General features: G+C 37.9%; 1 protein-coding gene across 1 annotated transcript in view; it reads left to right on the top strand.

The window, feature by feature from the left end:
• MFSD2A (major facilitator superfamily domain containing 2A) overlaps positions 1 to 12,374 on the top strand; it is a 191,633-nt gene that overhangs the window by 129,159 nt on the left and 50,100 nt on the right. The window contains exons 5-8 of the mRNA XM_044084790.1: positions 3,292 to 3,370; positions 4,968 to 5,125; positions 7,133 to 7,223; positions 9,744 to 9,865. Coding sequence (XP_043940725.1) covers positions 3,292 to 3,370; positions 4,968 to 5,125; positions 7,133 to 7,223; positions 9,744 to 9,865 — 450 coding nt within the window. The remainder of the gene's footprint in view (positions 1 to 3,291; positions 3,371 to 4,967; positions 5,126 to 7,132; positions 7,224 to 9,743; positions 9,866 to 12,374) is intronic.

The raw sequence follows: 12,374 nt of genomic DNA, 5'->3' as shown, positions 1-12,374 counted from the left end.
GATGAATGTTTGTATCGTTGAGGCATTATTTATTTATTTTTTATTTTATTTTACATTTGTTTACGAGGAGTGTCCGACTGGGCTAGTACCCCGTTTTCAACAGAGACCCGGGGAGAAAAGCTCCAATAATATAGTATTACTATAGAACACATAGAACACCTAAGGTTAACACGTATTTCAGTGTAGTTATATACAGCAGGTATTATAAGGTAAACATAATTATAATTGATACAATTATTTAAATGCTTCAAGTAAACATCAGAGATGAAAAAAGTGTTATAGAGGGTCAGATTACCATAGTACAAGTAAGATACATTAACACGTGAAGTGTTGAAAATTGTATGTAGGGGAAGTGGGTTTGGGTAATAATGCTAAAACTTGTTTGAAGTGAACATTTTGGCATTGTGGTTCAGTGTGTGTGTGTGTGTGTGTGTGTGTGTGTGTGTGTGTGTGTGTGTGTCACGCACAATGAAGGGTGAGCAAGACCCTTGCTTCCACTGATACAGCCACCTGATGGAAGGGCAATAATTTAGTTGCACAGTTTGGAGGTGGATATTAGGCCTATCAACTCACCAACTCACCAACTGGTGGTAAATATTCATGGCTGCTGTCCAGAGACATACAGTTGCATGTGGAAGGCATTGTAGGCCTCCAGTGATCCTGATTATGTCTCCTTCTTCCCATGGGTGAAGTTAGGCCATTACAAGTGCCCGCCTTGCCTGGACATCAGCAAAAACATAAAGCACTTCATGGCTGCCTGAATGACAGAAAAAAAAAGCACTGTCTGGATTCTGGTGTCTTTCCATCCTTTTTAACAGAGCCCTTAGTGATGCCAATTCTTAAGAAAAATTCAGTCATCCCTGATCACCATGACAGCTACTAACCTGGCTGATTGTGTGCAACCCCCCCTCCCCAGAGTTGGTGTTTCTAGATTATGAAATTCATTGCTTGCAGCTGGTGCAAATCTCCACTGCCTGTTACTTAAAATTATTTGATGTTACCAGCATGTTACACCAGTTTTTGGAGCCTTCAATGGTTTCATATTTGATCATGTTTATTGTCATATGCATCATGGGATCATAAGTACCCTATCAGAAAAGGTACTTACACCTGTCCCCACTCCCTCCACCTCCCATCACTAGTGGCTTCTGATAGTTCCAGGGTTGTGGCCTGAACCCTATGGAGCACATCCTTCCACTCATAAAGCTATCAAGCATCACAGCTTCGGAACTTACTACCTTGGTAAGCAGCTTTGGGAAGCTGCAGTTCTTAGTGGCTTCAAGAGGTCCTATAGGACTCATTTATTTCAGTTAACATAGTAACACAGTAATGCAGTGGTTAGTGTGTGTGTGTGTGTGTGTGTGTGTGTGTGTGTGTGTGTGTGTGTGTGTGTGTGTGTGTGTGTGTGTGTGTGCCTTCTGTGGAAGGTTGGGTGCCGGACTGCCAACTCGACATTGTAAAACTCCACTGCCAATCATGAGCGGACAGGTGATCTGCTGTGGCGACCCCCAACCGGGAAAAGCCGAAAGAAGAAGAAGAATCATATTAACTGTAGTATTTCTATCTCATTCAATTACATTGACACCAGAGAATGTTTTTGCTTCTTTTTTATACTGCTTATCATTAAATGTTGTAATGAACTTTAACTTGTACAGCTTGTGATGACCTGTTTTCTAGGCTAACAGACATTTATAACACTGAATCCTATGTCACAAGATTTTGGTGTGGGAAGACCAAAAATGTCTGCTATCTAGGCTCTAGTATCTTTTTCCATCATTGCCAGATGCAAAAAACTTTTTGTAATTGTTGACTGTTTCTAGTTGCTTTTTTAGCTTTGTGTGTGTGCGTGTGTGTGTTTGTGTGTGTGAGTGTGTGTGTGCCTGTGTGTGTCTGTGTCTGTGTGTCTGTGTATGACTAGCCATTATTTTTCTAGCATGCTAGGTGGAATGAAATTGTTATGTCAGAAGAAACTGGTGAGGATGGGTAGATGCAGGCAGTCTGCATGTATTTCTTCAGTATTCTTATCATGGTTTAATGAGTATATGTTACCAAAGCACTCAGTAAATCTAAAACCTACAGTGTTAACAAAGGGCCATCAACTGCATTACCCCAGACCACTTCTCCAGAAGAGATATGGAGTTTAGTAAGCCAACATGCATAACAGCTCAATAAATAACTTAATAACTTGGCCATCTGACAAAATAAATACTGTTTAATTAGTGTTACTTATTTTATAGCATATGTTGAAGTCTAAAAACGACTATCACTTTGCTTCTTTGGGCTTTACATAGACTGAATCACAGTGCAGTAAATGGTAGAATTCCAAACTGAATTCAAAATCACTCCCACCAACACACACAAAAAAAGAAAAAAAGAAAAAAATTAAAAGCTTGTCTTCCTGTCACCCTCAATTAGTATGGTTGTCTCAGAAGTTGCATCTACTTCACTAAATCATCATCATCATCAGCCCCCTTATTCCCATTTTTCTACATGGGGTTGGGGTACTATGTTCACTGTCACCATCTCTCTCTCAATTCAATGCCACATCCCTGCCTTCTTCGACACTTATACCTGACGGTTGCAGATCTTTCGCACAATCCATCCACCTTTTTGTTAGACACCCTTGTTTTCTCTTACCTTCCTGTCTGTTCCAAATCGTCTTCACCAGATTGTCTTCTGCTTTTCTGCACGTGTCTGAACCACCATAATGTGCTCCACTAAATGCGACAAACAAATTTCATAATTTAATCCCAAACATTTGTTCCTCAATACACAGGGCAGGCCCGTGTCTTCTTGATGCATGGGTATCTTTAATTTTACGTAGTCCCATGTATTTAGTTTACAGTTATCAGTAGCACAGAATTCAGAAGTCTTTTCTGATTTTTCTGGTAGTTTTCATTCCTTTGTGTTGAGCTTTATGAGTAGAATCAACACATCCAACATCTACATTTTATCTGAACTGTTAAGGCACTGGTGACAGTTTGACAGTTTTTGTGGGCATCATGTTGCTTCAAAATAAATTTATACCTAGATTGTTACTACAAGGAAGAAATGCTGTGCAGTCTGAAAAGTTAGAATATGTATGCCACTGGTAGCTTTCATCATCTCAGAAAATAAACGCAGCTGCCTATGCCCCCTCCCCATTTTGAGATACCTTTCTCTTAATGTTGTGTTTTTATATTCAGTGTTCTCCTCTTTATATTTTGAAGTTTTGATTTCTGGTATAATTAGTATACTTATTTAGAAAACAAAGTGGGTTGATTTAATAATTATCTGAATTTTTTCTTTCAGTGTTTCCACGTGCCTTATTCTGCACTGACAATGTTTATTAGCAATGATCAGACTGAGAGGGACTCTGCCACAGCATATAGTAAGTATCTCCTTTGGACATGATAATGGATATGATTAATAAATGTCTTGTAAAATAAGCATATTAAACACTTGCCTGTATTTTGTAAGCAGAACAAGATAACAATGCTGTTGTACAGATCCACAGTCATATCCCATATAGGCTCTGCATTGTTTAGTTGGTAATCCGTTATAGAAAAGATACATATTTTAAAAGTTATACAAGAGCAGATATACTGTACTGAAAAAATCACTCTTCCACTTGTGGGCAGAATAGGTCAAGTATCAAAACACAGTACATTAAGAAGAATTAAATTGTATTTGAAAGGCAAGAGAGATGATACAGTTATAAAACAATATAGAGAATAGCCATCTTGTCCCAACTAGTCTGTGAAACAATTCTTTTCCATTATAATAGTGTCCCCCAGGAATCCTTGAAGGTATTTATTAGGGTGGCATTCAGTAGAATGTTTCATAGATTTTATACGTATTTGCCTCACTTTTACAGAACATATTTCCAAAACTGCACCTTTCTAATCAACATTATCCTAATTTCTTGCCATTTATCTTCTTCTGAGTCTACTGTCATTTTAATAACTAAACATTTATTTTATATTCCATTTTTCTCTTAATTAAAAATAACCACATCTTCTTTAACATTTCCGTGTACAATATACATTGGATATAAATTCTTAACTGAGAATAACTCCATCTCCTTTAACCTTTCCTTGTCTGGTTTACACTGGGTATATAGGATAATCGTATTTACTGTTCTTTTTTTGTGGGCATCACTGTGCCCATGTCCTGATGAGAGATTCTGAAAACTCCATATAACCATTTCAATTAAAAGGATTCTGTTTAGACAGGTCCTTCTTGAGATGGGAATAGTAGTAGTGCTGTGGTTTGTACAGCTGTTTTTAGTTTGTGCCGAGCCTTCTTTAATTCATGAACACTGTTTCAGTAACATCTGAATAAGTCCAAGACTTGCCACTTTCCATATGCAAAGAGAGCACATGCAGCATCCTTTTCCATTTTAATATCCTGCTTGTATTACCAACCATTTTTAATGTAACAGAAGAGTTTATTTTGTCAGATCCTGATACATAACCTATCATTAAGCTACTTGTTTGCCACAAGTCTTCCAAGATTCATGTTTTTGCAAGTTGAATATGTAAAAATGTTTAGTAGCTTTCAAAAGGTAAATACATTTTTGATGATTATTAAGTTTTAGTATTCATGTTTCTCTCCAGTGTACCACCACCTTATAGTAGCACCACTGATGAAAATCAGTGTCACATTGTAGTTTTGACAGTGGTAGGTGATTATGCAGTCATTGATTGCAATAGCAGAGTAATCAGAAGGTAATATGGTGATGGCATTGTATATGGTCACCTAAGAATATAGTAGCATGTAATTTTATAATATATGCATTTTGTCACATTTAGAGGCTGGAAGTTACATCAAATGTGAGTAAACAGATAATTGTGAATCTGTCTTGTTTACTGCAAGTCATCATTTTAGCATTGAGAAATGGACCAGATTTGAAAAATGTACATTTTTGTGGTGTTTGTACTTAACTTTACCTAGGGAATAATTGACCAGCTATATGTGTTTTACAGGAATGACCGTGGAGGTGTTAGGAACCGTCTTGGGGACTGCCATCCAAGGGCAGATTGTGGGTAACTCAAATGCTCCATGCATTGCAAGTCTAGAGCTGAATCTGACAGTATCATCAGAGGAGATCAACATCACTCACCAGATATCCCTTGAACAAACGGTAATCATTTTTTAGCATGCTATCACCTTACATAAGAAGAAGCAATGCATTTTCTACCATTTTCACTGGTACCATAACCATAATTTTGTCTGGTTCATTAGGTACCTAAAGTAAATATAGCTAATGTAAACTGGATTAGGCACAAAAATATCTGCAGGTATTTTCTGTACTGGCTTATTGGATCCTGGTATAACCTTTGTAGGGCAGATTGTCTGTACCTGGAAAGATAAATGGGTTTAAAAATTATATCAGATCCTGAACATCCTGTAAAGATGCTGACATAGTTCCTTCACTTATACCAAGTTCTTGTCCACCTTAATATCCTCTGGTTTTAATACAGATAGAAATATAAATCTTCATTTAACATGCAATATAAAGAATGCCAGCTCAGGAATATAGCAAGAATTATATGAAAATTACCCCCCCCCCCCCGAAACACACACACACACACACACACACACACACACACACACAATTACTTCTTGGAGCTGTATATAACAAATTAATTTGGAATTATTCCTTATAAATCTTTGAATGATACTAGGAAAGTTATTTAATGGGGAAAACTTAATTAGGATAGAGTAGAATGACAGACTTTGAAGGTTTAATTACTCTGGTTCAAATATTTGTTGAATATGCTAAATGCATATGATTTTAGATAGTAGAGGAATTATTTAAAATACATTCCTACTATCACAATTTATTGCAGTTGTATAAGATAAGCACATCAAAGCAGTTTTGGCTCAGTTTTGATTTCTAGAATGAAAAAACTTTTGTGCAATAATTAATTTGTTCTGCTTTTACATTATAGTTCATTTTGATTAGCATTCTTCAATGCCACTTAGTACAAAGCTGAGATACATTGGTAATTTGTGTTAGATACAGTAAGGAACTGCGTAATATCACAATGTTTTGTGTCAGGTGATTGGAACTGGAATATTTATTCCATACATTTTTACTCTATATTACCTGTAAAGCCTAAACTAAAGGAAGTTATTAGAAAACCTTTTAAGAATGTTATAAAAGGAAACCATGGAAAAGAATGCAGTAAGAAAGTTTGCACAGTTATGGGAATTGCACATGTATTACTTTTGTCAATGTGTGCTTGAGTAATACTAAGAAAATACGGTAATAAATGTGTAGTATTTTTTAATTTTAAAAGATGCAGACGAGTACAGTTCAGGAAGCATCCAGTTTATGGATGTAAGCGGTTTGCATTTGCTCCTTACAGCTGATAGTTAGTCTCAAGTGACTGTGATCTCTAGTGTGCAGTGGAGGGATTCCTTACAGAATGTGAAGTGACTGGGATGAAAATCAGCACCTACAAATCAATCAGAGGTTGTGGTCCTGTCCCCCAAAACACTGGATTGCTCTTTGTAGATGCCATAAAAGAAAGACACAAAGAAAGACACAAAGAAAGTGGAGGAGTGTACGTATCTTGATTTCTTGTACATGAGTGTAAGTAGAGACGACTGAGGAGATTGACCATACTGTAGATGCTATGCCAAATGATACTGAAATGAAAAACTGAGTCACTAAAGAAAGCTTTGTTTACTGTCCATGATAAAAAGGAGGTCACCAATCTGGGAGGGTCTCTGGGAATGACCACTGCTCCCCTGTATTGAGAAGAATTGATTGTGGTGGTTTAAGCACTTTGTGAGGATACCCCTGGGCATCTCTCAAAGCACATACAGAATGTATTAGGGGGTAAACAGTGGAGGGTTTATATCTCTCAGCTTAAATAAGAGCATGTGAGGATATCACAGAATGAACTGGACACTGCTGCTGGGGCTAGAAAATGTTTTCTACTCTGCAGAGGTTATTGTCACCATGACCCTCACCAGGACAACTGAGTTAGAAGATGAAAGAATGCAGCAGGATCCATACAAATTCTTAAGAGCATTCTAAGGTTTTACTGAATAATTGATTAAAATATTACTGTTGTATGACAAGAAAGGCAATAAATTCAGATAAAAAAATGAAAATAGTATTTGTTTTTTTTCACAGAGGAAAGCATACATGATTGCTGCTGGAGTAATTTGTATAATCTACGTTATTTGTGCTGCAGTCCTTTTTTATGGTGTACAAGAGATACGAGGTAAGTGTACAGCAGTTAAGAGCTTGTCATATTGCCTGTATGTCTGTGAAGTAGACATATTATGTGTTTTTCTATTTGATGTGTGGAATGTAATTATACAGTCATTCCTGGCATACATTGCATTAACTTGGGAAACTGATTTAAGACTCAAATTTGCTAATGAGTTGCCGCGTGACCCTGTACATCTCATTTAATCCAACTGTATTTGACCTTTACAACCTTTTTTTATTAATCTGTCTTTTTGTTATGCTACACCTTGTAAATGTCAAGAACATCATTCCCCTTTTGTGTATCATAAAGGCTCTATACAACTGTTGATTCATTTTAAAACTTCTACTGAGTAAACTACCATGGGACAAGGAAAGCTGCTTCTAATGAAAAAAAAAAACATGTAAATACAAAGGGAAACTGTTACATTCATTTATGTTTGTTCTATTTGAGTAATATAAAGTACATTTAATCCCCTTTGTTTTGCTGTCAAGCATAATTTTTTTCTTACCTTCATCAACATCATTCTTGTGTTAATACCTATTGATTTCAAACATTGTTGAAAAACACAATTGTTCGCATAAATATGTAGTAATGTGTTATCCTTGATGAATCCTATATTTAGGTCCATTCTGTCCAGCAGTCAGTTTATATTCCTCTGATATGGGTGTGATCACTTGGTGCCAGAATACACCTTGACACCTAGTCAGCTGTCTTTCTGAGAAACACAACATCAAAGAGTACCACAGGTGCCACATAGAGACTTCAGAGGGAGAATCTGCTTGTCTGCCTTGCCAATAGGAGCATAGCCAAGAGTGAGAGGTCCTCAGCCGGTGATCAGCATGTGGGTCCTGTGCACAGCCACAGGATACAGCTGAAGCAATGTCATAAAAACTGAAAATCACAGGGAAGGTCTGAGCTTAGTCCTACCAGAGAAAAGTTTATGAGCAAAATATCCTTCCAAATTACACAGGTTTTGAGTTTGTCCTTGACAAGAAAGGACTTGAGCCAGTGCCAGTTCTCTGCTTTGGTGGATGGCAAGAAGCCGAAAGGGATGCATCCCCCAGATCCTAGTTTAGCAAGTGTGTTGTATGTTAATAACTCTGACAACCTTCACTTGATCAGAGTTTTGGGGAATTACCAAAACAGAGGTATTTGTAGCATTGCAAATACATTAATTCACCAGACTTGCAGCACAACCAGCATGTGCTTGCAAAATATATTTACAACATGTGCCAACATTGAGTTGTTAGTAAAGGGTTCCAATGTGACTTGTTAGCCATTTGTATAGTGGACACATCAATGTCCGTACTACAGTTTATGCAAGGTAAAGCCATAAATATTTATGACAGCAAAAAGGAGCACAACATTGGAACCCCAGCATTGCTGTGTTCTTTTTAAGTAATTACCAATCATTTTACCTCTTAGAAGGGAAAGCACAATAACTCCTCCACCCATGTTACTGCTGACCTCTGGCTCACCCTTCCATGACCTAATATCCATCATGTACTTATCATTTCTCTGTGAATTAGCCTCCAATGTAGGAGAGGAGGACTGGAAGCCATGGCTATATGAAAGTCATCGTGCTGCAGTTGCTATGAGGTGTTTTTGTTTTTTCATTCCTTAGAGTACCTTCTTCATCACAATATCCTGTTACACCAGCTAGCCATACACATACTACCATGCAGAGATCTCCTATACAGGACAGGTGTATTATAAATGAGCAGAAACTTCATGCCACTACTGTTCACACTGCACTGATGGGAGTGTGAAAGAGCTGTAGATTCTCTTACACCCTATCCTGCGATGGAGGAGCTGGCCTAGTTAACTTCTTTCAAATCAGCTTTCAGGTGTCCTAGACACAGCGTATGTCCTTTCCTGAACTGAAACCATTCTTGAATGAGCAGAAATAAAGTGGGCTTGATATGTGGCATTTGGAGGAAGGAGAAGGACCTTGTCCTCCAGTCTGAAGAGAGATGTAGGACAATGATCTTGTTCACAGAGCAGGTCATTGAAGGCACACAGGTTCCTCCAATAATCAGATAAGTGGACTAATATGAGTCATTTGCAGCCAAGTCTTTGGCATGTTTGTGCATACACAACAAAAGGAGATCAATTCATGTATTGACAAGTGTGCAGTTGTAATTTCCATCCATCCTAATTTTATATGCACGTTAATTGAATATTTATACTAATGTGCACTGAAGGTAATAAGTTAAACCATGCACATAAAGCAAATATGAATGCCTTAATATGTAAATCCTATGTCGTATAACTTCCCTCTTGATCCTTAGAGTTTTTTTTTATAATTGCTGAACAAATTTCTTTGCATTTTCCATAGTGTCTTGCTTTGTGCTTCTATCTATAAGTTATTTGTTACAAGTTCTCCTAAGTTTTGTATACTTAATTTTATTGTATAGCAAAATGTTAAACATGTTTACAGACAACATTACTGAAGTTCTTAAATGACTCAGGCTTAAACTTCTATGTCCTTCATCTGATCCTTCTTTTGTTTCATACACCTTTTAATAGATACTCATGGAAAGAGCTCAAAGAGAGCTATACCATTTTTCCAAGGTTTGAAGATGGTAATGCAACATGGACCCTACGTCAAACTCATTCTTGGATTCCTGTTCACCTCCCTTGCATTTATGGTAAGGATCTAGAACACCAATTTCATTTAGGCTGATAACAGCACACTGTATTCATATTCTTGGATAAGATGAAGGTCAACATAGACTGGATAGGTTATGTGGAAAAGAAATAATCAGAGATCTTGCAGGAAAACTGAATGAGCCAATAAGTCAACTTCTGCTTATAGGTGTTAATTTGTTTGCAAATGGACACTGTAGGTTCAATAGTTATCGCACATGATTAAGGCTCTGAGCTGTTAGCAAGATGCTTTCTGTAGCCCAGGATGCAGGGTTTGATTCCTTCCACCTTCTTTTGCTTAGTGTGTGAATATGAGCAAGTCACTTAACCATACAGTGCACCCAAGTTGCCCCTGTACAGGGGCACTTGTGTCCAATGGGTTTACCTGGTTAATAGATATGTTAACAAATAAAAAAAAGTAATAAAATAATAGAAAAAACTTGTTCTGGGATACTGTTGCTCTGTTTTTGATTTTTTTTAACTACTGTAATAGACTGATCCGTGGGCCTAGACCCTACTGGCCTAGAACTATAGTCTTATGACATCTCAAACTTTATTTAGAAAGTGTGTCTGTCATCAGACTTTTCCACCCACTAAGAGGCAACACTGTTCAATTTCAGTGAGGGACACTTTTAAGTGCATCTTTTATCAAGAATTTAATCAAGCTGCTAAACACACACTTCAAAAAAATTACAGGCATAGTTTTATCCCTATCTCTATTTGCTTTACACAGATTCAGAATCAGGGATATGTTTGGTTCTTCCCAGACATTACCTTAAACATACCTTTAAAAAGTCTGCAGCACAGAGAGGTACAGCTTCCACCTAGAGCAACAAAGTTGGAATCTGTACTTTTTAAGAAGGTTTATTCTCCCTAACCAATTCCATTTTCGTCAATGATTAATTGGAAATGGATTGTACTACACTAAATTGTAGTCATAAAAACATAACTGATTCTGCAGAATCAGTTAATATTCTGTCTGTGATGACTGTGAGTTAAAAAAAACTCCGGTGGCCTCCCCTGTACAGGAACAGATGGTTGATTCCAGGCCTACTGCTTCTAGGTCTCTCCACTCTCTGGCTTTGCATATCATTGATTACAACAAGCTAATACAGGCTGGTTTTGAAAGCTAAGGGTCAATGTCAGGAGCTTCCCCCTTTGCCCCTTCTGACCAAGGGCACTGAGGTTTGTTCATTCAAGCTGCTTTTTCCCCAAGTGTTGGTATCTCTGGCACCACTAACGTCATTGCAGGTACCACTCTTTTTTCAGCTAGCACCGGCAGTTTGGCTGCTAACAAATGCTGACTCTGATACCTGTATTACAAATGTTTCATGTAACATCAGCATCCTTTTACCTTGCATCAGTTTTGCCAGCTCTGGCAAGGTCTCACATTCCATGTTACTGACATTTGCTGTCTCAAAGCAGGCTCCTCAAATGTAGGTTTTACCATTACTGGCTAGTGTGGTGGGGTTCCCAGTGTTAATTTTTTTGCAAACTTTTTATGTGGTTCCCTGGACACTGGTCATTTGGAAGTCAATACTGTCAATATTGGAGGCCATGTTCCTTTCTGCTGCCCCCGGATTGGAGGCATTCAGACCTTTTATGGATCTTCCACAACAGAAAAAAAATGCTCACTCCTTCTGCAGTTCTCCCAGTTTAGGTATCCTGCCAGGAGGATACTCTTTTCTTCAGAGTCTTAGCTTCATCCCATGAGACTTAAAAAGACTGTTGAAAAACACAGCACATCAAGTTCCTTTTCTGCTCTGCTTTAGAAAACCTGATAAAGAAAAAAACAATGTATCTTCCTCCCCATCTGAAGATCCCTCATTTGGTAAGTATCTTCATCTGATGTAGTGGAAAGTTGGATGGCCAGCTAACCCCACAAAAGAGTTTGCAGAAGGCCTGTACATTCATTCCATGGTCTTTCTAGGTGGTACCAGCTTTTTTGGTAGACATCATGAAAGACCCAACAAGGTAGCTTGGGGGATCCTGGACACATCTGCTCCAGTTCCAAAGAGGGGGGTCCATGTCTTTTGGGCCTGTGGAGTGGTGACCCCCAAAGCCAAATAAAATTGTCTCTGAAGTGGCCTTAAAAAGGTTCCAATTCCTCAGAGTTCAACTGTCTTTCTTCCTGACAGGGAGTCGTATGTAATTGACAGGTTTATGAAGCTCATGTTCACATCTACCACAATATCTTTGTGGGTGATGAATTACCTCATGTACATGGTATTTTTTGAACGATGTAGCATATGAATATCCCAGGAAACAGAGAGGTTCACAGATGGGTAATTGAAAGGAAAGTTAAAAACTTGGACCTCTGTCTACTTCTATGGTCCACTATATATTTGGCTGTGGGAGCTAGTTCATCAGCGGGGTCTATTATTACTCTATGCTAGCGCTCTGACTCCTCCTCTTAACTGGTTTTATTGAGGATATAAATGTGACCTTTCTTGACTTCCCTTTTTTAGGTTACATTCTGTTTGGAAAATCACCTTAAAAACTTTGCAAAAC

This window comes from Protopterus annectens, chromosome 1.part1 (assembly GCF_019279795.1).
Source record: "Protopterus annectens isolate FY-2018-M chromosome 1.part1, PAN1.0, whole genome shotgun sequence".
Taxonomy (NCBI): Eukaryota; Metazoa; Chordata; order Ceratodontiformes; family Protopteridae; genus Protopterus; species Protopterus annectens.
Note: the sequence above shows the minus strand (reverse complement) of the source record. Positions and strands in the feature narration are given on the sequence as shown.